The 27,967-nt window shown below is 39.5% G+C and overlaps 3 protein-coding genes across 3 annotated transcripts in view; all 3 read right to left on the reverse strand.

Annotated features, from left to right (window-relative positions):
* Positions 1 to 19,358, reverse strand: LOC138319788 (uncharacterized). The gene is made up of 4 exons (XM_069262921.1): positions 19,323 to 19,358; positions 9,008 to 9,647; positions 6,265 to 6,612; positions 1 to 80 (listed from the first exon to the last, which is right to left on the reverse strand). Exons 1-4 carry the CDS (start codon positions 19,356 to 19,358, stop codon positions 1 to 3), a joined length of 1,104 nt encoding a protein of 367 aa, XP_069119022.1.
* On the reverse strand, positions 19,136 to 22,412 carry LOC138319357 (uncharacterized). The gene is made up of 2 exons (XM_069262447.1): positions 21,746 to 22,412; positions 19,136 to 21,691 (listed from the first exon to the last, which is right to left on the reverse strand). Exons 1-2 carry the CDS (start codon positions 22,410 to 22,412, stop codon positions 21,687 to 21,689), a joined length of 672 nt encoding a protein of 223 aa, XP_069118548.1. The 3' UTR covers positions 19,136 to 21,686.
* LOC138319356 (potassium channel subfamily K member 12-like) overlaps positions 19,136 to 27,967 on the reverse strand; it is a 110,461-nt gene continuing 101,629 nt past the window's right edge. Inside the window, exon 2 of the mRNA XM_069262446.1 lies at positions 19,136 to 27,575. Within this exon, the coding sequence (XP_069118547.1) occupies positions 26,698 to 27,575 (878 nt within the window). The 3' untranslated portion in view covers positions 19,136 to 26,697. The remainder of the gene's footprint in view (positions 27,576 to 27,967) is intronic.

Below are 27,967 nucleotides of genomic sequence, written 5' to 3' on the forward strand. Positions count from 1 at the left end.
CTATTGTGGCCTTGACCTATGTCTAAGATATGTAGCTTTCATGTCAGGAGTCAAGGTTACAGTTAATATACTGTCGATATCTGAGATAATAAAACAGAGAACATGTGATTAGTTCGGCCTAATTATATCCTAAACAGACCTTCATTCCTCTCGGGACAGTGGCTGGAAGGGCAATGACATCCTATGTTGTGGGTTAACATCATTACTCTAAATTATCGGGATTTTATTACTACTAATCAACATTATAAGGCCTTTATGTATGATAAGTATTTCTCTAAACGAATATGAAATGCGTAAGCAAACATTGCTGATGGAAACATAAAGTAAAATGAAATATAGGTTGATGTATACCAGGGTTCGTCATTGTGATCATATACAAGTAACCAGATGATCTACCCCCATGATCCCACTGACTATCTGTATGTGGAAAGGTTTGTATATTACTGCTGAATTACAGTATATGTTAGAGTACCCCAATTAGTGTCATTCAAACACCTAACATGATATAATTTACAACCGCCATTGGCATGACATGGTCAAAAAGGATGTGTTTGCTTTAGCTCAGTCGAATCTGCACAAATGCTCCTTGTACCTACTATAAACGCTAGTTAACAATGTTATTTGGTGACAGGAATAGGTAACGAACCTTGTGAACTCGTTTAACTGAAATGTATAATTGTTTTGCATAGTTTACCAAAATTTACAAGCAACACAATCAGTAAACAAATATACCTAAGTTTAGGCCCGAAGCATGCACACTTTTTATCAACTTATGTGCGCTCAAATATACTAAGATTAAAATAAAGAAATGAAGTATGTCCTTGTAATTGAATAAAATATAAAAAAAAAATATGAAAACAAATCTGCCTTCCCTAGCGCTTTTGCAGCCACCGCTGTTCTGATGGGATGTTTATTGTGATATATAGACATGCAAAATATCTCTAATACCTTAAACATTGCCACACAAGCAAGTGTTGACGACAGTATCAGATGGTGGAGGGTTAGAACCTTCATGTCTACTGGGGACGACAGTATCAGATGGTGGAGGGTTAGAACCTTCAAGTCTACTGGGGACGACAGTATCAGATGGTGGAGGGTTAGAACCTTCATGTCTACTGGGGACGACAGTATCAGATGGTGGAGGGTTAGAACCTTCAAGTCTACTGGGGACGACAGTATCAGATGGTGGAGTATTAGAACCTTCAAGTCTACTGGGGACGACAGTATCAGATGGTGGAGGGTTAGAACCTTCAAGTCTACTGGGGACGACAGTATCAGATGGTGGAGGGTTAGAACCTTCGTCTACTGGACGTATCAGATGGTGGAGGGTTAGAACCTTCAAGTCTACTGGGGACGACAGTATCAGATGGTGGAGTATTAGAACCTTCAAGTCTACTGGGGACGACAGTATCAGATGGTGGAGGGTTAGAACCTTCATGTCTACTGGGGACGACAGTATCAGATGGTGGAGGGTTAGAACCTTCATGTCTACTGGGGACGACAGTATCAGATGGTGGAGGGTTAGAACCTTCATGTCTACTGGGGACGACAGTATCAGATGGTGGAGGGTTAGAACCTTCAAGTCTACTGGGGACGACAGTATCAGATGGTGGAGGGTTAGAACCTTCATGTCTACTGGGGACGACAGTATCAGATGGTGGAGGGTTAGAACCTTCATGTCTACTGGGGACGACAGTATCAGATGGTGGAGGGTTAGAACCTTCAAGTCTACTGGGGACGACAGTATCAGATGGTGGAGGGTTAGAACCTTCATGTCTACTGGGGACGACAGTATCAGATGGTGGAGGGTTAGAACCTTCATGTCTACTGGGGACGACAGTATCAGATGGTGGAGGGTTAGAACCTTCATGTCTACTGGGGACGACAGTATCAGATGGTGGAGGGTTAGAACCTTCATGTCTACTCAGTACAATGTGGAGGACCTCAGTCTACTGGGACGACAGTATCAGATGGTGGAGGGTTAGAACCTTCATGTCTACTGGGGACGACAGTATCAGATGGTGGAGGGTTAGAACCTTCATGTCTACTGGGGACGACAGTATCAGATGGTGGAGGGTTAGAACCTTCATGTCTACTGGGGACGACAGTATCAGATGGTGGAGGGTTAGAACCTTCATGTCTACTGGGGACGACAGTATCAGATGGTGGAGGGTTAGAACCTTCATGTCTACTGGGGACGACAGTATCAGATGGTGGAGGGTTAGAACCTTCAAGTCTACTGGGGACGACAGTATCAGATGGTGGAGGGTTAGAACCTTCAAGTCTACTGAGGACGACAGTATCAGATATCAGATGGTGGAGGGTTAGAACCTTCATGTCTACTTCATGTTAGAACCTTCAAGTCTACTGGGGACGACAGTATCAGATGGTGGAGGGTTAGAACCTTCATGTCTACTGGGGACGACAGTATCAGATGGTGGAGGGTTAGAACCTTCTTGTCTACTGGGGACGACAGTATCAGATGGTGGAGGGTTAGAACCTTCATGTCTACTGGGGACGGCAGTATCAGATGGTGGAGGGTTAGAACCTTCATGTCTACTGGGGACGACAGTATCAGATGGTGGAGGGTTAGAACCTTCATGTCTACTGGGGACGACAGTATCAGATGGTGGAGTATTAGAACCTTAATGTCTACTGGGGACAACAGTATCAGATGGTGGAGTATTAGAACCTTCATGTCTACTGGGGACGACAGTATCAGATGGTGGAGGGTTAGAACCTTCAAGTCTACTGGGGACGACAGTATCAGATGGTGGAGGGTTAGAACCTTCATGTCTACTGGGGACGACAGTATCAGATGGTGGAGTATTAGAACCTTCATGTCTACTGGGGACGACAGTATCAGATGGTGGAGGGTTAGAACCTTCATGTCTACTGGGGACGACAGTATCAGATGGTGGAGGGTTAGAACCTTCAAGTCTACTGGGGACGACAGTATCAGATGGTGGAGGGTTAGAACCTTCAAGTCTACTGGGGACGACAGTATCAGATGGTGGAGGGTTAGAACCTTCAAGTCTACTGGGGACGACAGTATCAGATGGTGGAGGGTTAGAACCTTCATGTCTACTGGGGACGACAGTATCAGATGTGGAGGGTTAGAACCTTCATGTCTACTGGGGACGACAGTATCAGATGGTGGAGGGTTAGAACCTTCAAGTCTACTGGGGACGACAGTATCAGATGGTGGAGGGTTAGAACCTTCAAGTCTACTGGGGACGACAGTATCAGATGGTGGAGGGTTAGAACCTTCAAGTCTACTGGGGACGACAGTATCAGATGGTGGAGGGTTAGAACCTTCATGTCTACTGGGGACGACAGTATCAGATGGTGGAGGGTTAGAACCTTCATGTCTACTGGGGACGACAGTATCAGATGGTGGAGGGTTAGAACCTTCTGTCTACTGGGGACGACAGTATCAGATGGTGGAGGGTTAGAACCTTCTGTCTACTGGGGACGACAGTATCAGATGGTGGAGGGTTAGAACCTTCATGTCTACTGGGGACGACAGTATCAGATGGTGGAGGGTTAGAACCTTCAATGTCTACTGGGGACGACAGTATCAGATGGTGGAGGGTTAGAACCATGTCTACTTCATGTCTAGAACCTTCATGTCTACTGGGGACGACAGTATCAGATGGTGGAGGGTTAGAACCTTCATGTCTACTGGGGACGACAGTATCAGATGGTGGAGGGTTAGAACCTTCATGAGTCTACTGGGGAGACAGTATGACGAGTATCAGATGGTGGAGGGTTAGAACCTTCAAGTCTACTGGGGACGACAGTATCAGATGGTGGAGGTATTAGAACCTTCATGTCTACTGGGGACGACAGTATCAGATGGTGGAGGGTTAGAACCTTCATGTCTACTGGGGACGACAGTATCAGATGGTGGAGGGTTAGAACCTTCAAGTCTACTGGGGACGACAGTATCAGATGGTGGAGTATTAGAACCTTCATGTCTACTGGGGACGACAGTATCAGATGGTGGAGGGTTAGAACCTTCATGTCTACTGGGGACGACAGTATCAGATGGTGGAGGGTTAGAACCTTCATGTCTACTGGGGACGACAGTATCAGATGGTGGAGGGTTAGAACCTTCATGTCTACTGGGGACGACAGTATCAGATGGTGGAGGGTTAGAACCTTCATGTCTACTGGGGACGACAGTATCAGATGGTGGAGGGTTAGAACCTTCATGTCTACTGGGGACGACAGTATCAGATGGTGGAGGGTTAGAACCTTCATGTCTACTGGGGACGACAGTATCAGATGGTGGAGGGTTAGAACCTTCAAGTCTACTGGGGACGGCAGTATCAGATGGTGGAGGGTTAGAACCTTCATGTCTACTGGGGACGACAGTATCAGATGGTGGAGGATTAGAACCTTCATGTCTACTTCATGTCTAGAACCTTCATGTCTACTGGGGACGACAGTATCAGATGGTGGAGGGTTAGAACCTTCATGTCTACTGAGGACGGCAGTATCAGATGGTGGAGTATTAGAACCTTCATGTCTACTGGGGACGACAGTATCAGATGGTGGAGTATTAGAACCTTCATGTCTACTGCGGACGACAGTATCAGATGGTGGAGGGTTAGAACCTTCATGTCTACTGGGGACGACAGTATCAGATGGTGGAGGGTTAGAACCTTCATGTCTACTGGGGACGACAGTATCAGATGGTGGAGTATTAGAACCTTAATGTCTACTGCGGACGACAGTATCAGATGGTGGAGGGTTAGAACCTTCATGTCTACTGGGGACGACAGTATCAGATGGTGGAGGGTTAGAACCTTCATGTCTACTGGGGACGACAGTATCAGATGGTGGAGGGTTAGAACCTTCATGTCTACTGGGGACGACAGTATCAGATGGTGGAGGGTTAGAACCTTCAAGTCTACTGGGGACGACAGTATCAGATGGTGGAGGGTTAGAACCTTCATGTCTACTGGGGACGACAGTATCAGATGGTGGAGGGTTAGAACCTTCAAGTCTACTGGGGACGACAGTATCAGATGGTGGAGTATTAGAACCTTCATGTCTACTGGGGACGACAGTATCAGATGGTGGAGGGTTAGAACCTTCATGTCTACTGGGGACGACAGTATCAGATGGTGGAGGGTTAGAACCTTCAAGTCTACTGGGGACGACAGTATCAGATGGTGGAGGGTTAGAACCTTCATGTCTACTGGGGACGACAGTATCAGATGGTGGAGTATTAGAACCTGGAGTCTTAGAACGGACAGTATCAGATGGTGGAGGGTTAGAACCTTCATGTCTACTGGGGACGACAGTATCAGATGGTGGAGGGTTAGAACCTTCATGTCTACTGGGGACGACAGTATCAGATGGTGGAGGGTTAGAACCTTCAAGTCTACTGGGGACGACAGTATCAGATGGTGGAGGGTTAGAACCTTCATGTCTACTGGGGACGACAGTATCAGATGGTGGAGGGTTAGAACCTTCATGTCTACTGGGGACGACAGTATCAGATGGTGGAGGGTTAGAACCTTCAATGTCTACTGGGGACGACAGTATCAGATGGTGGAGGGTTAGAACCTTCATGTCTACTGGGGACGACAGTATCAGATGGTGGAGGGTTAGAACCTTCATGTCTACTGGGGACGACAGTATCAGATGGTGGAGGGTTAGAACCTTCAAGTCTACTGGGGACGACAGTATCAGATGGTGGAGGGTTAGAACCTTCATGTCTACTGGGGACGACAGTATCAGATGGTGGAGGGTTAGAACCTTCATGTCTACTGGGGACGACAGTATCAGATGGTGGAGGGTTAGAACCTTCATGTCTACTGGGGACGACAGTATCAGATGGTGGAGTATTAGAACCTTAATGTCTACTCGGGACAACAGTATCAGATGGTGGAGTATTAGAACCTTCATGTCTACTGGGGACGACAGTATCAGATGGTGGAGGGTTAGAACCTTCATGTCTACTGGGGACGGCAGTATCAGATGGTGGAGGGTTAGAACCTTCATGTCTACTGGGGACGACAGTATCAGATGGTGGAGGGTTAGAACCTTCAAGTCTACTGGGGACGACAGTATCAGATGGTGGAGGGTTAGAACCTTCATGTCTACTGGGGACGACAGTATCAGATGGTGGAGGGTTAGAACCTTCAAGTCTACTGGGGACGACAGTATCAGATGGTGGAGGGTTAGAACCTTCATGTCTACTGGGGACGACAGTATCAGATGGTGGAGGGTTAGAACCTTCATGTCTACTGGGGACGACAGTATCAGATGGTGGAGGGTTAGAACCTTCATGTCTACTGGGGACGACAGTATCAGATGATGGAGTATTAGAACCTTCAAGTGTACTGGGAACGGTAGTATCAGATGGTAGAGGATTAGACACTTCAAGTCTACTGGGGACGACAGTATCAGATGATGGAGTATTAGGAGTATTAGAACCTTCATGTCTACTGGGGACGACAGTATCAGATGGTGGAGGGTTAGAACCTTCAAGTCTACTGGGGACGACAGTATCAGATGGTGGAGGGTTAGAACCTTCATGTCTACTGGGGACGACAGTATCAGATGGTGGAGGGTTAGAACCTTCTTCCAAGTCTACTGGGGACGACAGTATCAGATGGTGGAGGGTTAGAACCTTCATGTCTACTGGGGACGACAGTATCAGATGGTGGAGGGTTAGAACCTTCATGTCTACTGGGGACGACAGTATCAGATGGTGGAGGGTTAGAACCTTCATGTCTACTGGGGACGACAGTATCAGATGGTGGAGGGTTAGAACCTTCAAGTCTACTGGGGACGACAGTATCAGATGGTGGAGGGTTAGAACCTTCAATGTCTACTGGGGACGACAGTATCAGATGGTGGAGGGTTAGAACCTTCATGTCTACTGGGGACGGCAGTATCAGATGGTGGAGTATTAGAACCTTCATGTCTACTGGGGACGACAGTATCAGATGGTGGAGGTCAAGAACCTTCATGTCTACTGGGGACGACAGTATCAGATGGTGGAGGGTTAGAACCTTCATGTCTACTGGGGACGACAGTATCAGATGGTGGAGGGTTAGAACCTTCAAGTCTATGGGGGGACGACAGTATCAGATGGTGGAGGGTTAGAACCTTCATGTCTACTGGGGACGACAGTATCAGATGGTGGAGGGTTAGAACCTTCATGTCTACTGGGGACGACAGTATCAGATGGTGGAGGGTTAGAACCTTCATGTCTACTGGGGACGACAGTATCAGATGGTGGAGGGTTAGAACCTTCATGTCTACTGGGGACGACAGTATCAGATGGTGGAGGGTTAGAACCTTTAAGTCTACTGGGGACGACAGTATCAGATGGACGAGGGTTAGAACCTTCAAGTCTACTGGGGACGACAGTATCAGATGGTGGAGGGTTAGAACCTTCATGTCTACTGGGGACGACAGTATCAGATGGTGGAGGGTTAGAACCTTCAAGTCTACTGGGGACGACAGTATCAGATGGTGGAGGGTTAGAACCTTCATGTCTACTGGGGACGACAGTATCAGATGGTGGAGGGTTAGAACCTTCATGTCTACTGGGGACGACAGTATCAGATGGTGGAGGGTTAGAACCTTCATGTCTACTGGGGACGACAGTATCAGATGGTGGAGGGTTAGAACCTTCATGTCTACTGGGGACGACAGTATCAGATGGTGGAGTATAAGAACCTTCAAGTCTACTGGGGACGACAGTATCAGATGGTGGAGGGTTAGAACCTTCATGTCTACTGGGGACGACAGTATCAGATGGTGGAGGGTTAGAACCTTCATGTCTACTGGGGACGACAGTATCAGATGGTGGAGGGTTAGAACCTTCAAGTCTACTGGGGACGACAGTATCAAGATGGTGGAGGGTATTAGAACCTTCATGTCTACTGGGGACGACAGTATCAGATGGTGGAGGGTTAGAACCTTCAAGTCTACTGGGGACGACAGTATCAGATGGTGGAGGGTTAGAACCTTCATGTCTACTGGGGACGACAGTATCAGATGGTGGAGGGTTAGAACCTTCATGTCTACTGGGGACGACAGTATCAGATGGTGGAGGGTTAGAACCTTCATGTCTACTGGGGACGACAGTATCAGATGGTGGAGGGTTAGAACCTTCATGTCTACTGGGGACGACAGTATCAGATGGTGGAGGGTTAGAACCTTCATGTCTACTGGGGACGACAGTATCAGATGGTGGAGGGTTAGAACCTTCATGTCTACTGGGGACGACAGTATCAGATGGTGGAGGGTTAGAACCTTCATGTCTACTGGGGACGACAGTATCAGATGGTGGAGGGTTAGAACCTTCAAGTCTACTGGGGACGACAGTATCAGATGGTGGAGGGTTAGAACCTTCATGTCTACTGGGGACGACAGTATCAGATGGTGGAGGGTTAGAACCTTCAAGTCTACTGGGGACGACAGTATCAGATGGTGGAGGGTTAGAACCTTCAAGTCTACTGGGGACGACAGTATCAGATGGTGGAGGGTTAGAACCTTCATGTCTACTGGGGACGACAGTATCAGATGGTGGAGGGTTAGAACCTTCAAGTCTACTGGGGACGACAGTATCAGATGGTGGAGGGTTAGAACCTTCAATGTCTACTGGGGACGACAGTATCAGATGGTGGAGGGTTAGAACCTTCAAGTCTACTGGGGACGACAGTATCAGATGGTGGAGGGTTAGAACCTTCATGTCTACTGGGGACGACAGTATCAGATGGTGGAGGGTTAGAACCTTCATGTCTACTGGGGACGACAGTATCAGATGGTGGAGGGTTAGAACCTTCATGTCTACTGGGGACGACAGTATCAGATGGTGGAGTATTAGAACCTTCATGTCTACTGGGGACGACAGTATCAGATGGTGGAGGGTTAGAACCTTCATGTCTACTGGGGACGACAGTATCAGATGGTGGAGGGTTAGAACCTTCAAGTCTACTGGGGACGACAGTATCAGATGGTGGAGTATTAGAACCTTCATGTCTACTGGGGACGACAGTATCAGATGGTGGAGTATTAGAACCTTCAAGTCTACTGGGGACGACAGTATCAGATGGTGGAGTATTAGAACCTTCAAGTCTACTGGGGACGGCAGTATCAGATGGTGAAGTATTAGAACCTTCATGTCTACTGGGGACGACAGTATCAGATGGTGGAGGGTTAGAACCTTCATGTCTACTGGGGACGACAGTATCAGATGGTGGAGTATAAGAACCTTCATGTCTACAGGGGACGACAGTATCAGATGGTGGAGGGTTAGAACCTTCATGTCTACTGGGGACGACAGTATCAGATGGTGGAGTATTAGAACCTTCAAGTCTACTGGGGACGACAGTATCAGATGGTGGAGTATTAGAACCTTCATGTCTACTGGGGACGACAGTATCAGATGGTGGAGGGTTAGAACCTTCAAGTCTACTGGGGACGGCAGTATCAGATGGTGGAGGGTTAGAACCTTCAAGTCTACTGAGGACGACAGTATCAGATGGTGGAGGGTTAGAACCTTCTTGTCTACTGGGGACGGCAGTATCAGATGGTGGAGGGTTAGAACCTTCCAAGTCTACTGAGGGACTGGGTGTACCGAGCAGAATGTACCCTTGAAGAGCAGTCTGTTGCTAGAAGATTAGAAAGTAAAGGATTTGTCTGAAGGAAGTAACGCGGTCGGTGTGTGAGATAGTCGGTAAACTTGTTGTGAAAAGTTGTGAATAAATGTAGCTATAGCAAATTGCCCGGATGAATGTCTGAGCATTGGAATGGACGTATGTATGAGAACATAAATAACGCGTTTGGTACAACAAGAGTGTTAAGAGATTGCCACACATCAAGGTCATGTCTTCAGCTTAATGTACACATATCAACCGTTTATATATAAATAATGAAGTGACGTAATATACACGGATCAAACGTCTCGTATTCAGGTACTAGCATCTAAGAGACAGACTTAAATGACAGCTTAGGCATAAAAATGACAAAACATGCAAATTGATAAAATGAAATAATTTGATTATGCCATTTCTAAGTACTGTTTTATTAATCCAACATTTCTATATTTTACAATGCTATATTATGCAAGGGGCCCTGTCGGGACTTTTATTTTATTCCGAGAAGATAATAGTTATCGTCTACAGCTGAACCATATCTGGTAGACACTTCTTATACACAACGGGGACTGACAGGTTTCCGTGCCTGATTATAATCCGTTTTGGTCGACAAGGTCGGTGACACAATATCCCAGGTCTGTCTAAAATGCGTATGACTACAGTTAGGTCTTTTAAGTCAAAATTATTGATTAGACAACATGTTAAGCCTATATAAGCCCTTTCCTAGACAGAGATAGATGGCATATTATAAAACGTTAATTAAATCAAACAAACAAACATACAAATGTTATGATAAATATTAAAGATGCTCCACCGCTGACAAATTGTATTTTTCCATTAGCAAAAACAGGAGCAGACGATTTAGTATTTTTCTTCAGTTACAAAAGTTACTTATTTTATGCCATTATCAACATTGAAAAATTTGAGCTTCTATTTTTACTTCAAGTTAAAAATATGAAAAACATTTAATTGCATCTCGACAAAATTCCATGGGACTATATTTTATATGAAATGAAGTACTGATTGCGCATGCATCGAAGGCGAAACTAATTATTTTATATTAATATTTTTGTGTTAATTAGGCATATATATACACGATTAAACACCAGTTATTGTTCAAATGATGAATATCGTTTATGCTGTGTCGGCGGTGGAACATCTTTAACAGGTTTACAGAATCAAGGATGCATTGATTTTTATTATTAAATGTTACGTTAATTTTGAATAGTGACAGTTTGCGTCTAGCTTTCCCAAGAAACGGCATATCCTCTAACTTAAAATATCAAAATGAATTCGATATGGAGACTTGAGTTCTCCACCTTTTTCTAAAATAAGGCCTCTGTGTCTATTCCGAGAGGAAACAATGAGTCATACTGTACACGTATGGGACATAAGGGCCGAGGACACAACCAAATGATGAGTGATGATGTGATATTGAAAATGTCACCTTTTAGAATCTTCCTCCCGTGGAGCCTGTCTGGAAAGTGTCGCGTCACAACTTAACGGGTGACCCGAAATCAATAATATCCGGGTTATATACAGAAAGCGAGGTCATAAACACGTGTCAAAATTCAAAAATAGTCAATGATACTTAGCTTGTCAACACCTGTCTTAAATTTGTTTGATTTCTAAACAATCATCTAAATACTGGGCAACGCGAATCAAAACATCAAACAATGGTCGGTTTCTTAGCTGAACAACAAAAACAACAGCCTAATAATTGAACAATAACAAGCTGAAATTGTAATACTTTATAGCTACAAGACATGCTCATAGAAGCAACAGTCCTAACATTCAACATTTTCATTTTTTTTTGTTTTGTTATAAAACAGTTCCAGGAAAGTGTTGGAATATTTGTTGTCAAAGTGGTGACATTTACTTAATTACAGCACTAGGCATTCTATACTGTAATCCCAGTCTAGTTACATCATTGCATTCTGTAATTCAAAGCAGTGACAAGTCGTTTTGTCCTCTTCCGTAATCGTTATGTAATCAATCACTTCCCGGAAGTGGCTCAATAAAAGTCACAGTAATCAATGAACTACCGGAAGTCATTATTTAACAGTTCAGACGACATCTAGGTGCAGCCATGTCAGGCCGATTCCCAGTGGTCCCAGTAATTGTCCTGTTTGTTAGTAAAGAGACAACTGTGGGACGTTTCCATGCGATATGAATACAACAGTAGGGTAATGTGTGGGAAACATCCCCCTGTCGTGCTTGCATCTACATATGTTGTTATCCAAACTGAATGTTTATGCTAAAGTTTGGTAAAACTGTCATCAAACCAGTCTCTACGGGCCATAAACGTTATGGTATTCTCTTGCGGTATAAATTTTCAGATACACAGTGGCAGGCTGTGTTACTTTGTTACAATAATGTGAAACAAACGTGTTGGTAACAAAGAAAATATTTAGTCTATTGTTAAACATGATATTAAAATGTAGACTTTTATTTGAAAAATAGGTTTATTGGGTATAATATTAGACAAATTCAAGATATCCTAGATTATTCAGAAAAATTTAATATAGATTCATGTATTCTCTTTCTTGATTTTGCTAAAGCTTTTGATACAATAGAATGGGATTTCATGTTTTCTTGTCTTTCAAAATTTGGGTTTGGGATTTCATTCATAAATTGGGTTAAGATTATTTTTTTCAAATATTAGGGGCTGTGTCAAAAACAATAATTGGATTACAGAAAATTTTGAAATAACTAGATGTATCAGACAAGGCTGTCCATTATCATGTCTTCATTTTGTTATAGCAGTAGAAGTGATGGCCTGAATAAAGGAAAAACATAAGGGTTATGGCTGGGATCCAATAAAAACAAACGCAAATCACATGAAGGTATAAAATGGACGCGAGGCGAAGTAAAATCATTAGGGGTCTACTTTGGAACGAATAAAAAAGTATGTAATAAACTTAAATTGGGAAGGAAAGAAAACATCAATCGATGCATTATTAAAAATTGGAAAAAAGAACATTAACAATTTTGGGCAGAGTTTTGATAGTAAATTCGCTTGTTATACCAAAGTTAACTTTCCTCGCTAGCACACAATTACAAAAGAACAGATACGGGAACTACAATGTATGATTTATAATTTTATATGGCATGAAAAGAGGAAAAAGTAAAGAGAAACATCGTGATTGGAAAATATGAGCATGGAGGACTCAAGGTTAGAGATATAAAATCACATACAGATATGTTAAGACTAAGTTGGATAAAGAGATTAAACGAAGGAAATTCCGCTAATTGGAAATTATTACCAAAATTAATGTATGAAGAATATGGAAAAGATCTTTTAATTTTCAAAATGAATTTAGGAGACTTAAAAAATATATCGGGCATTAAAAATTGTATCTCAGAGTTTTATTATGATATATTAGAAGCGTGGGTAAAAATTAAACCTACAACTGTAATTAAAAATGGGTATATTGATATACGTAAATCATTACTATGGGGAAATAAAGTCATTCAACTTAAAAAATCGTTGATAAATAAATCGTGGTCAGATAGTGATATACTTTTTATAGATAATATATTAAATGAACGAGGTGAAATTGATGAAGAGATTATATATAATAAATTAAACAATAAAGGAGATTGGATCTTTGAAATACTGAAAATAAAGAAAGCAGTTCCAAAGCAATGGCAGGATATTTTACAGAGTGATGAATCATGTAAAACAAAAGTTAGAAAACGTAAATGCATAAAGTTATACATAAATAAAGTAATTACAGTAAGTTTATGTCGGTCAAACGCGTACTGAATTACGTACAAGAATGACAGTGCACAGACAGCAAATACGGACTGGTCATTTTCGATTTTTACCTGTAAGTAAACATATACATGAATGTTCTAAAGTAAAGGAGAGTTCAAAATTTTCCCTTTATATCAGATGAATGATGCGGACGTTGTCAAACGCGAGGCTAAGGAATCTGAATTAATCAGACTTCTAAAACCTAGTTTGAACAGTGCTCATTCAAACTGTTGCTGAACTATTTTTGTTGTATGTAACATTATAGTTGAATGTTGACTTGATGGTACTTTTTTCGGAAGCAGTATTATGTATGTAGATGTAGTTCAATCGGTTAATGGTTGTCTTTTGCTTAGCACATGGCGTGTTCGAATCTTACCGAGCACAGGAAATATTTTTCGGTAAGATTCGAACACGTCGTGTGCTAAGCAATCAAACATTGTATTCTTTGTATTCTTCCTCATTGATTGTTTATATCTTGTCTCTTAGCAAATGACGTCATGAATTATGACGTCATAATACGTCTTCAATAAACAGTCTGAAGAGCTCCCTTGAATGGGGCGAAAGCGCTCACTAGTCAGTCAGTCGTTATTGTTTTTATTTCTTATAGATTTCGTCCGTAAGGATTTTTCTTTAAATTTATATTATATATATATATATATATATCATAGACAAATGTGTGATTTGTATATGTATATGTATGTATGTATGAGTACATGTGTGCGTGTATGTATGTATGTATGTAAATGTATGTATGTATGTATGTATGTATGTATGTATGTATGTATGTATGTATGTATGTATGTATGTATGTATGTATGTATGTATGTATGTATGTATGTATGTATGTATGTATGTATGTTTGTATGTGTGTATGTATGTATGTATGTATGTATGTATGTATGTATGTATGTATGTATGTATGTATGTATGTATGTATGTATGTATGTATGTATGTATGTATGTATGTATGTATGTATGTATGTATGTGTGTGTGTGTGTGTGTGTGTGTGTGTGTGTGTGTGTGTGTGTGTGTGTGTGTGTGTGTGTGTGTGTGTGTGTGTGTTCTTGTGAGTGTTAGGCAAGTTTATGCAAACTTAACGGTAACGAATAATTCCATTAGAAACTAAAAATAAAAAGAAATAGGGAAATGATTTTTGCTTGCCGCAGTCATATTCTCCACCTCTGAGTGTAAAAAAAACAAACAAAAAAATGAAAAAAAAACCTGGTAGACATTGTTGAAATTCTTACGTGTGCTTGAATCCAGATTTTTCTTTTAGCTTTCGACAAATAGATGCCTTCAGTTTTAATTTCATGATTTGTTTACTTGTCAGCAGTGCATATATTTATAAATAGAGAGCTTTGAATCATGCCCGGTCCAGCCCTGTGTTTAAGAAGGTTTGAGATGCCAAAATGGTTCACCTCCTAAATTTGATTTGATTAATAAAGACCTAGACATGATAAAAATGTTTGAATTCATATAAGGAAAGTTCAAACATTTTGTAGTTGATTTAAGTCACATATCTGTCACATATATCCCATTAAGCAATTGTTTTCCGTAATTTAAAAATATATGGTGTTTTTAGGGTAGTCGCACGTAATCTTTCTGTGGATTTTTTTTTATATTTATATATATTTTATATTTTATATATTTTTATATTAGCAACATGAAAGAATATGACATATAAAAATGTCACAGTTACTTTTCAGGACCTTAATTTTTGTTCAGGACAGTTATTGTTAGTTTAGATTGTAAACTAAAAATTTTGCTTCATTGGGTAGCGTACCAGTTTTGGTAGCGTCACGTTTGTAAAACAGAAAAAAATGATAAGGCGTTAGCTAACGGGCCTTTCAGCCGATAGGATGATCAAGGAGGTTTAATATTATTCTACTTGAAAATTGGTCTCTGAATTTAATCTTTTCATCACAAATTAAATAATATAAACCACTGAAAACAAGTGTTGTAGCATTATTGCCTATAGTAAAATATAAAATATTTTCTTTTACAAATCAGAGAAGGCGTTTTCATTTTAATCATATGTATCTCTTTAACATTTATCTGTACAGTAAAACTTTTTGTCCTCCACATAATCATATGTATCTCTTTAACATTTATCTGTACAGTAAAACTTTTTGTCCTCCACATAATCATATGTATCTCTTTAACATTTATCTGTACAGTAATCATATGTATCTCTTTAACATTTATCTGTACAGTAAAACTTTTTGTCCTCCACATAATCATATGTATCTCTTTAACATTTATCTGTACAGTAACACTTTTTGTCCTCCACATAATCATATGTATCTCTTTAACATTTATCTGTACAGTAAAACTTTTTGTCCTCCACATAATCATATGTATCTCTTTAACATTTATCTGTATATCTGTACAGTAAAACTTTTTGTCCTCCACATAATCATATGTATCTCTTTAACATTTATCTGTACAGTAAAACTTTTTGTCCTCCACATAATCATATGTATCTCTTTAACATTTATCTGTACAGTAAAACTTTTTGTCCTCCACATAATCATATGTATCTCTTTAACATTTATCTGTACAGTAAAACTTTTTGTCCTCCACATAATCATATGTATCTCTTTAACATTTTATCTGTACAGTAAAACTTTTTGTCCTCCACATAATCATATGTATCTCTTTAACATTTATCTGTACAGTAAAACTTTTTGTCCTCCACATAATCATATGTATCTCTTTAACATTTATCTGTACAGTAAAACTTTTTGTCCTCCACATAATCATATGTATCTCTTTAACATTTATCTGTACAGTAAAACTTTTTGTCCTCCACATAATCATATGTATCTCTTTAACATTTATCTGTACAGTAAAACTTTTTGTCCTCCACATAATCATATGTATCTCTTTAACATTTATCTGTACAGTAAACTTTTTGTCCTCCACATAATCATATGTATCTCTTTAACATTTATCTGTACAGTAAAACTTTTTGTCCTCCACATAATCATATGTATCTCTTTAACATTTATCTGTACAGTAAAACTTTTTGTCCTCCACATAATCATATGTATCTCTTTAACATTTATCTGTACAGTAAAACTTTTTGTCCTCCACATAATCATATGTATCTCTTTAACATTTATCTGTAAGTAAACTTTTTGTCCTCCACATAATCATATGTATCTCTTTAACATTTTTCTGTACAGTAAAACTTTTTGTCCTCCACATAATCATATGTATCTCTTTAACATTTATCTGTACAGTAAACTTTTTGTCCTCCACATAATCATATGTATCTCTTTAACATTTATCTGTACAGTAAACTTTTTGTCCTCCACATAATCATATGTATCTCTTTAACATTTATCTGTACAGTAAACTTTTTGTCCTCCACATAATCATATGTATCTCTTTAACATTTATCTGTATAGTAAAACTTTTTGTCCTCCACATAATCATATGTATCTCTTTAACATTTATCTGTACAGTAACACTTTTTGTCCTCCACATAATCATATGTATCTCTTTAACATTTATCTGTACAGTAAAACTTTTTGTCCTCCACATAATCATATGTATCTCTTTAACATTTATCTGTACAGTAAAACTTTTTGTCCTCCACATAATCATATGTATCTCTTTAACATTTATCTGTACAGTAAACTTTTTGTCCTCCACATAATCATATGTATCTCTTTAACATTTATCTGTACAGTAAAACTTTTTGTCCTCCACATAATCATATGTATCTCTTTAACATTTATCTGTACAGTAAAACTTTTTGTCCTCCACATAATCATATGTATCTCTTTAACATTTATCTGTACAGTAAAACTTTTTGTCCTCCACATAATCATATGTATCTCTTTAACATTTATCTGTACAGTAAAACTTTTTGTCCTCCACATAATCATATGTATCTCTTTAACATTTATCTGTACAGTAAACTTTTTGTCCTCCACATAATCATATGTATCTCTTTAACATTTATCTGTACAGTAAAACTTTTTGTCCTCCACATAATCATATGTATCTCTTTAACATTTATCTGTACAGTAAAACTTTTTGTCCTCCATATAATCATATGTATCTCTTTAACATTTATCTGTACAGTAAAACTTTTTGTCCTCCACATAATCATATGTATCTCTTTAACATTTATCTGTACAGTAAAACTTTTTGTCCTCCACATAATCATATGTATCTCTTTAACATTTATCTGTACAGTAACACTTTTTGTCCTCCACATAATCATATGTATCTCTTTAACATTTATCTGTACAGTAAAACTTTTTGCCCTCCACATTAACACAATGCCAAGTCAAATCTGTTGTCAAATAATTCGCGATAGGGAAATGCCTAAATCCAGTTTTGTAGCCGTTAAGGGATCCATTCATCATGCTAAACTGTACAAGAGCAGCTCCCATAGTGGTTGTTATTAGATCATATACGTGTGGAAAACACTGCTCATTTTAACCATGTACCATACAATGAGGCTTAAAGACGTTATTTCCATTCACTATTTTACAATGTCATACTACAGTAATGGAACAGCAAGGTAGAATAATTCATGCAGATATAATCCGAGAAATAAAGCCACTACAGTGTCAGTATAATTTCAGTATAATGTCTGTACAATATCAGTATAATTTCAGTATAATGTCTGTACAATGTCAGTGTAACGTCTGTACAATGTCAGTATAATGTCTGTACAATGTCAGTATAATGTCAGTATAATGTCTGTACAATGTCAGTATAATGTCAGTATAATGTCTGTACAATGTCAGTATAATTTCAGTATAATGTCTGTAAAATGTCAGTATAATGTCTGTACAATGTCAGTATAATGTCAGTATAATGTCTGTACAATGTCAATATAATGTCTGCATAATGTCAGTATAATTTCAATATAATGTCAGTACAATTTCAGTATAATGTCTGTACAATGTCAGTATAACGTCTGTACAATGTCAGTATAATGTCTGTACAATGTCAGTATAATGTTTATACAATGTCAGTATAATTTCAGTATAATGTCTGTACAATATCAGTATAATTTCAGTATAATGTCTGTACAATGTCTGTATAATGTCTGCACAATGTCAGTATAATTTCAATATAATGTCAGTACAATGTCAGTATAATGTCTGTACAATGTCAGTATAATTTCAGTATAATGTCTACAATATCAGTATAATTTCAGTATAACGTCTGTACAATGTCAGTATAATTTCAGTATAATGTCTGTACAATATCAGTATAATTTCAGTATAATGTCTGTACCATATCAGTACAATGGCTGGTTTCGCTTTACACGATCATATAGAGAAACGATAGACGTTACATCAGAACCTTATTCCTTCACCTTTCCATCTTCTCTAATTGTTTTTAGCTTGTTTTATTTATACTATATATATGTGTAATAACTAGTCAAGTATTGGGATCTGCTGGTTTTTTTTTAATTATAACAATAACCTCATATGAAAGGTTTGCTATAATTGATCAAATATTAAAATAGACTGGTTCGAACAATTTTACAAAACCTCATATGAAAGAATTGCTTTAATTGATGATTAGATCAAATAGATTCCGAAAAATAGAGTATTAAAACAACTGATATATTTCCCTTATCAAATGATACAATTTGGACTTGGAAATGAATGAGTAATTTAACACGGGATTTGACGGCAATAGGGCTGGGGCATTAACAGGTCACGAAACAGTACAAGTATTGTAACAATGATAACAAAAAGGTCAGCATACAAGTGCATTCTTTATTCCATTTGATAAAAAAATTATACATTTAATTGACATTGAAATGATACAGAGTGCATTTGAAAACGTGCAAGAAGCAAACATTTTGAGCATGTAAAATTTTACTTATATATCATAGAAAATGTATATCTATATTTAGAAATGAATGTGATTGCGTACCATTTAAACAAACGTCCTGAATATCATAGTCACACACAGTAAACTCCATCACGTCATACATCCAATGACGTCACACATCCTCGTAAAAACAGAAAAATATGGTGTTATGTCATTCAAAATAAACGATATATATAACAACGAACCCTTATTGTGAATGACAGTGTGTGAGATGGCGTGTAAACAGTGTCCCACGCGCTGTTACGTCACATCACCTAGGGAACCACGTGGACCGTGCCAAAACAGGAAGGAGAAAACTGCATGGTAAAATATAACACATTACAATACTTAGGAATGTGGATTGGAATTTTAACGCTTGTAAAGATAACAAATGTAGAATATATAATCACACGTTAGATTCTAAATATTTGAATAGATTTAATATACCTTATATTATCAATTTTTCTCAGTTTTAAAAATGCAGAAAATATACACAGTATTATAATAAATGTTGATCTGTATCTTTACCACATGTGGCATATCGTCAGATCTGGGATATCTATCAGTATAAATAAGATAAAAATAACAAATAAATCAGTAGAGAAAAATAATAGATAAATGGAATTTTTAAATAAATAAAACGACTTTTATAACAATTGTTAAAATGGAAAACATGCAAAATAAAACATTGATGGTAGCAACAAATTTGCAATATGACAGTAAATTGGAAATGTTCTTTTTCTACTTTTCCCACTCTTTCCAATTCACATGCAGAAGGGAAAGTGACCACTGTTGTAAAACAGGAATCATATACCCGTGTGGTGTGGTAAGGTCGAAACTAATAGGAAATATATGCTGAGTTGGCGAGCCCGGGTGAAACTAATAGGAAATATATGCTGAGTTGGCGAGCCCGGGTGAAACTAATAGGAAATACATGCTGAGTTGGCGAGCCCGGGTGAAACATAGAGCATATGTTTTCTCTTTACAATGTGAATGTCACACATGTTATACCAGCCAGGTAAACATCACACACATCTTATCAACCAGGTAAACATCATACGTCATATCAGCCAGGTGAACATCACTCGACATATCAACATCACACGTCATATCAGCCAGGTAAAACATCACACGCCATATCAGCCAGGTAAAAATCACTCGACATATCAACATCACACGTCATATCAGCTAGGTAAACATAACACGCCATATCAGCCTGGTAAACATCACACGCCTTATCAGCCAGGTAAACATCACACGTCATATCAGCATCACACGTCATATCAGCCTGGTAAACATCACACGCCATATCAGCCAGGTAAAAATCACTCGACATATCAACATCACACGTCATATCAGCCAGGTAAAACATCACACGCCATATCAGCCAGAGCATATGTTTTCTCTTTACAATGTGAATGTCACACATGTTATACCAGCCAGGTAAACATCACACACATCTTATCAACCAGGTAAACATCACACGTCATATCAGCCAGGTGAACATCACTCGACATATCAACATCACACGTCATATCAGCCAGGTAAAACATCACACGCCATATCAGCCAGGTAAAAATCACTCGACATATCAACATCACACGTCATATCAGCTAGGTAAACATAACACGCCATATCAGCCTGGTAAACATCACACGCCTTATCAGCCAGGTAAACATCACACGTCATATCAGCATCACACGTCATATCAGCCTGGTAAACATCACACGCCATATCAGCCAGGTAAACATCACACGTCATATCAACATCACACGCCATATCAGCCAGGTAAAACATCACACGCCATATCAGCCAGGTAGAAATCACTCGACATATCAACATCACACGTCATATCAGCCAGGTAAAACATCACACGCCATATGAGCCTGGAAAACATCACACGTCATATCAGCATCACACGTCATATCAACATCACACGTCGTATCAGCCTGGTAAACATCACACGCCGTATCAGCCAGGTAAACATCACACGCCATATCAGCCAGGTATAACATCACACGCCATATCAGCCAGGTAGAAATCACTCGACATGTCAACATCACACGCCATATGAGCCAGGTAAACATCACACGTCATATCAGCATCACAAGTCATATCAACATCACACGTCATATCAGCCAGGTAAACATCACACGCCATATCAGCCTGGTAAACATCACACGCCATATCATCCAGGTAAAACATCACACGCCATATCAGCCTGGTAAACATCACACGCCATATCAGCCTGGTAAACATCACAGTCCTATCAGCATCACACGTCATATCAACATCACACGTCATATCAGCCTGGTAAACATCAAAGGCCATATGAGGCAGGTAAACATAACACGTCATATCACCATCACACGTCATATCAACCATGTAAACATCACACGTCATACCAACATCACACGTCATATCAACATCACACGCCATATCAGCCTGGTAAACATCACACGCCATATCAGCCAGGTAAACATCACACGTCATATCAACACCACACCAAATCAACATCACACGTCATATCAGCCTGGTAAACATCACACGCCATATTAGCCTGGTAAACATCACACGTCCTATCAGCATCACACGTCATATCAACATCACACGTCATATCAGCCTGGTAAACATCACACGTCATATCAACATCACACGTCATATCAACATCACACACCATATCAGCCTGGTAAACATCACACGCCATATCAGCCAGGTAAACATCACACGTCATATCCACATCACATGTCATATCAGCCTGGTAAACATCACACGCCATATGAGCCAGGTAAACATCACACGTCATATCAGCCTGGTAAACATCACACGCCATATGAGCCAGGTAAACATCACACGTCATATCAGCCTGGTAAACATCACACGCCATATGAGCCAGGTTAACATCACACGTCATATCACCATCACACGTCATATCAGCCTGGTAAATATCACACGCCATATCAGCCAGGTAAACATCACACGTCATATCAACATCACACGTCATATCAACATCACACGTCATATGAGCCTGGTAACCATCACACGCCATATCAGCCAGGTAAACATTACACGACATATCAACATCACACGTCATATCAGCCTGGTAAATATCACACGCCATATCAGCCAGGTAAACATTACACGCCATATTAGCCAGGTAAAACATTACACGTCCTATCAGCCAAGTAAAACATCACTCGACATATCACCATCTCACGTCATATAAGACAGGTAAGACATCAGCTAAGTAAAATATTACAACACAAAAAGTAGATAGTGTTAATGTGCTTTGATGGCTGATATTTTAAAACCATGTACAGCTTTCTAACTAGTTTGCCTACATTTGACAGTAATTGTCCGGTATTTTATATTAATTCAACATTTTGTTGAATGGTGTATCCCAATCTCCCGAAAAAAGTACACAAACTATTCGGTTCAAACCACAACCCAGAAAATCATACCTCTTATATTAACATATTCTAAATGAAATCCTTCCAAGTATTTAACAAAGTAAATTCCTAAAGAGCAATGGCCTCTTGGGGTCTCTTGTTAATATGATTTATTTGGATGATATCACAATGGAAGGGGAGACAAATCAGTACTGGTTTGAACCGACAAGGTTTCGTAGGTATCATTGGGTTATTCTGGCTGACCCTAGTTGGTTCTCTCCGACAGGTTCACATTACTTGTGCGGGTCTGACGCGTAGCTGCCTTTAATGAAATTTGGGTGAAAATTTTCTCTCAAATCGGCGCTTCCAATTGCGTTAAACGCAATCCCACATGACAGTTCCGAACATTACTGGCCCTTACTAAATGTTTACCTACCTAGATATTCCTTCGTTCAATAGTAACGTGTTTGGTGGCATTGACTGATAAAAAACAACATCTCATTGTCTACATTAGTCCCATTGGTTTCTTGATTTGAACACCAATCTTGTGTTTGGTTCAATTCTACAATTCTGGAGAATTGTATTGCCTGTATATTCATAGAAAACCATTTGCATTTGCAAAAGCATGAGGAAATCTAATGATCAATTCATATATAACGAAATTCCATCGGTTAACACTTGATGCACATTACAACCGTTTATAAGATTTGTCTCTACAGTCTATGGATGTCTATGTCTCCACATACTGTAGTATGTGGACGTGCAGCATGTGGACGTCTTAGTGATATTAGGTTGGAGGCCCACTACAACAGGAAAATGTGTGTAACTATGGTTATCTTTATCAGTCAGATTTTGTTTATCGTTAATACTGTTTATCACAGATCATAGGACATAAAATTATATACATTTCTACATTTAACCTGAAAAAAATCTTCCCATTAACAAACAAATGCATTACTTTTAATCAGAAAACATGCTTGTTTGATCTCATTAGGTTGTTTTTATCACGGCTAGTTACATAACAAGTTTAAGTAATGGAAATTGTCATAAATCGGTGTTCCAATATGATCACCTCTCTTTGATATGTAGAAAGGAACGACTGATAACCCACAGGAAAATTAACTAATCGTCGATTGGTTTCTAATTATCTGTAACCGACTTTGGTTCAATATAGAATTTCAAAGGAAAATGTTTCTGGGCGATTAAAACGTAGACCCAGACCCACATAGAAATGTGGATCTACTTACACACTATCTGTAGAATTCGGTCGAATATTTTCCACGACTCTAATTAATATTATAGCTGGAGTTTTATCTGTGTAATTAAGATTTTTGTACCACTACCTTCAGCTTTCTTATAAAATCTAAAAAAAAATCCGAAACAAGGCTATCGAAGTTATAAAAAACTTTATACTATATTACTCCACTTTTCCTATTGAATGAAAACCTTTATGTAAAGCGCAACCTATCTTAAAACAATAAAAAATACCGACGGCTTTCCCGACCAATACGCGCAGTAGGTGTTCATGCATAAATATTTGTACTTTTCGGCTTGCCTTCTGCGTTCTGTGTGTTGCTGATTCTGAAATTAGTCAGTTCCTTCCGTTGTCTGTGTTCCCGGTGCCGAAAACACTTTCGATTGTCGGTGCGGTCGTGATTTGTGAATAGGTTTGTTGGTGTCAGCCATATCGACTATAGTTAAGTTTTTCCAGAAACTAATTAGGGTTCGAGTCACATTACAAACGTCTGACAGATCTTGTCAGTACCGGCTGTTCGATAATGTATCATATCTAGATTTATTCCAAGAACAATGCTGACCTACGAATGCTATCTGGAGCCTGTCAAAACCAATGGATTGCCCTCAGCCAAACAGAGTTGAGTTGAAATAATGAACATTTTTTTTCAGAAATCCTGATGTCTGCGGCATTTGTATTACGGAATATGATATTGATATGGTCCCCTAGACGAGGTGTGTCGGTGTGAAACCTCTAGCGACAAAATGCGCATAAAATAATTTGGTCTGAATGACAGCGATTATTCCGGTGTCCGTCAAATCTTAAGATAACATCTGATTTTTAATTACTGTTAGTTGACTAAGTAAAGACTTAAATAATGTCTAGGTAGAATAATTATCATCTGTCAAATATAGTACCTGATTTTCTCTACCTGTTTTAAGGCTGAATTATATCAAACAGCTAAAACTAATCAAAATAGGAAAATTCGTATACAGCGGAACCAGGAAAACAGTAAATAACAATTAAGCATGAAACCACACACACAAATTACACAGTTATCGACATGTACATGCATTCGTGTATTCATTATTCACGTATACGCACACAGGAGCAATTTAAGAAAATAGAAAGAAAATCGGACAATACAACAGCATACATTGTCACCTTGCATTTATCCCTGGGTTCGTTTTGTATGAAATATAGAAGTAGTTTGATTAAAGTTATTTTCTTATATGGATGCTCTGGGGAGAAGTAGGACATGTGGAGCGCAATGAAGAGTGATCACGTGCTGATCATGTGATGAGCAATACCTGTCTAAGCGGTTCCGATGCCGTCACAGGTAGACACTGTAGCTCAGTCACAACACGTGCACATGGATTGATAAACCCAGTGTGAGTTTGGTGCAACCTTTTATAACAGATAGGTATCATCAAACTTGCTCATGAATTGTTAAATATACTGTTAGTATATTGGTCGTGTTGCTTGTTTCTGATCATGGTAGGCACTCGACGGGGGATAGAAACTTGTTCACCGAGCAAGTGATGTATGCGTCTGGGTTTCAATCGCAAGTTGTTATTTTAGATTTGGTTTTTAAGTTTTAGGGTTGAGACAGAACACAGTCGCTAATTAAAGTGTCTTGGCTATCACTAGCTCCGTCAATCACCGTTTCGCTGCTCCTTTGTCTTTTAAGGTATCACGGTCACTTCCGTTATTTGCCCGTTGACGAGGGTGCTGGGGCGCCGTGGTGTAAGGCAATTTGTGAAGATTGTGTGTCTAAGTTTCCGACAACAAATTCGTTGATGGAAGCAGTTCTCCATTGACTGAGCTTTGCACGCCCTGTTTACACAAAAATATGACCTAGCGACTATTTAGTCTGAGGCGCACTTCATCGGCGATTAACATACCTATAAGTTGCCATAGTAACGGGAATTGTATCACAAAATCCAAACATAGACATATTCGGACCAGAGATATTGGTATTATATACACCAGAGATATTGGTATTATATACGGGAACAAAAGATAGGCACGTTTTTGTAGGCCTCTCTTCGCGCCTCATTGGAGTGTGGAATCTGTGTAGGCGATACAATTTGATGGTATAAGGCTTTGGTACAGTAGAGAGAGAGGACTGCATTTGTCGATTGGCCAACATTGTACTGCTTTTCATAACCCCGCATCAGACGTTATAACACTAATCCGAACGCTGTGTTCTATATAAACCAGTTAAATCTGTTTAAGATTTACTCCAAATATTCTAGAATTTCAATCGCCAAACCGGTACTTAATGAGTCCCTTCGATGCAGGCTGACCGTAGCCGGGAGAAGTACTTATGATCGATAACACACTGCGCTATTTATTGTTAATTCAAATGTCTGTAACATCATATCGACTATTGCATTACATTTTCTAGAACCCATACAGGCCTGGGCTTGGGCGAGTGCGCGATTATAACTGGAACCCATACAGGCCTGGGCTTGGGCGAACCCATACAGGCCTGGACTTGAGCGAGTGTGCGATTATAACTGGAACCCATACAGGCCTGGGCTTGGGCGAATGCGCGATTAATTCAATGCAGTCACACTAAGACCAATCTTTATTCTGACACCAGAGTTTTCTCTGAGAGAACTTTATAAAAGCATTCTAAATCACCACTTGCAGACTTGGGCTGTCGGTATATAGTGATGTTCTGGGACGTCATCGACTGTTCACCATTGCATGGCCGCCATTGCCTGACAGCCATTGGTCGACCTTCTTTTAAGAGTGTGCTTACCTTTACTTACTACCAGACCTACTAGGCGGTGTTGTTATTATTTGCGAGTGTCGATCTCTCACACTTCCTCCTGCCCCAATTTTCTGTTGAGAATGGCGAGTGGTCCCACCGGGCCCTGGAAACCACTTCCATTAGAAGAATTCATTCCCCTTTGTGATGTTTCCCAAAGCTGCTTTTGCATCATGGCGAGAGATATTTTATTAGCCTGAAGGAAATCCCTCATTGAGATCATTTCGTCCGAGTTTCGCCTGCCGTCCGAGTCGCTATCACATTCCACAGTAACGGTTTTGGACTTGTTCATTTTAGATCCCCTGTGGATATGACCCGGCGTTATCGCGTTTCGTCGACCTTTCGATTTTTTCCTCCTCCGACATCTACAGTTCAGTTTTTTGATGATCCAATTAAGAAGTTGTTTAATCACTATAGATGCAACATTAAATAAACTGTATATACAACAACAACCGATGACTATGAATATAAAGTTTCCGAAACGATAGAGGTGAACATTCGGGTAACTTTCTTTTTGACTTACAACATAGTCACCGAACCCTATCGTGGCAAAGGTTACAAAACAGAAATAGATAGCTTCAAAGTACGTCCAGTCCTCTACAGGATGGTACATGGCTGAGGCACAGCACGCCACTATCACCGCCCCCAGGAACAGTATTAACATGACCCAGTATACTGACGGCTTCCAGGTGTCCAATCGGTCATCGTCCGATACCTGGGAACCACGCCTCGAGTCACGGGACCCGTTAGATAAGCCCTTCCGTTTTAGTTCCCTTTCATGGATGGACCGTAATATATAGGCGAGGAAGGTGATGATTCGCTCCAGAAACAGATTGAAAAATAAAATGGTTCCTGCACAACCGAAGAATCCGTAAAATATGAGAACTATCTTGCCAGCGACTGTTCGGGGCGTTGTCATTCCAAAACCTGAAAAATAGGAAACAAAAATCATCATGAGAACTCTCGGTTTTTCTGGGGTATTACACGTATGTCTCAAAATATTCCAGAGAAGACGTTAGTGCCAAAAATTTGGAGGAAAGAATATTTATTTCGTTTTCCTTTAAAGTTGACAAAGTAGAAATACGGAACAGATGTCTTTTCAATTAATTGTGACTCATTCCAAAAGAAATGGTCATTCTATAGTGATATATCGCGTATATTTAGAATATCAACGTTTTTACAGGAAATATTTGTTGAAAGTTTCAAAAAGTACAAAAAACTTTGAGGATCATTTAGACTTATCAAAACACTGTAAAGAAACATTGTTTGCTAAGAGAAATCACCCCAAGGCATCATACATGCAGAGTAATAAGTTCTGC

This window comes from Argopecten irradians, chromosome 3 (assembly GCF_041381155.1).
Source record: "Argopecten irradians isolate NY chromosome 3, Ai_NY, whole genome shotgun sequence".
Classification (NCBI taxonomy): Eukaryota; Metazoa; Mollusca; class Bivalvia; order Pectinida; family Pectinidae; genus Argopecten; species Argopecten irradians.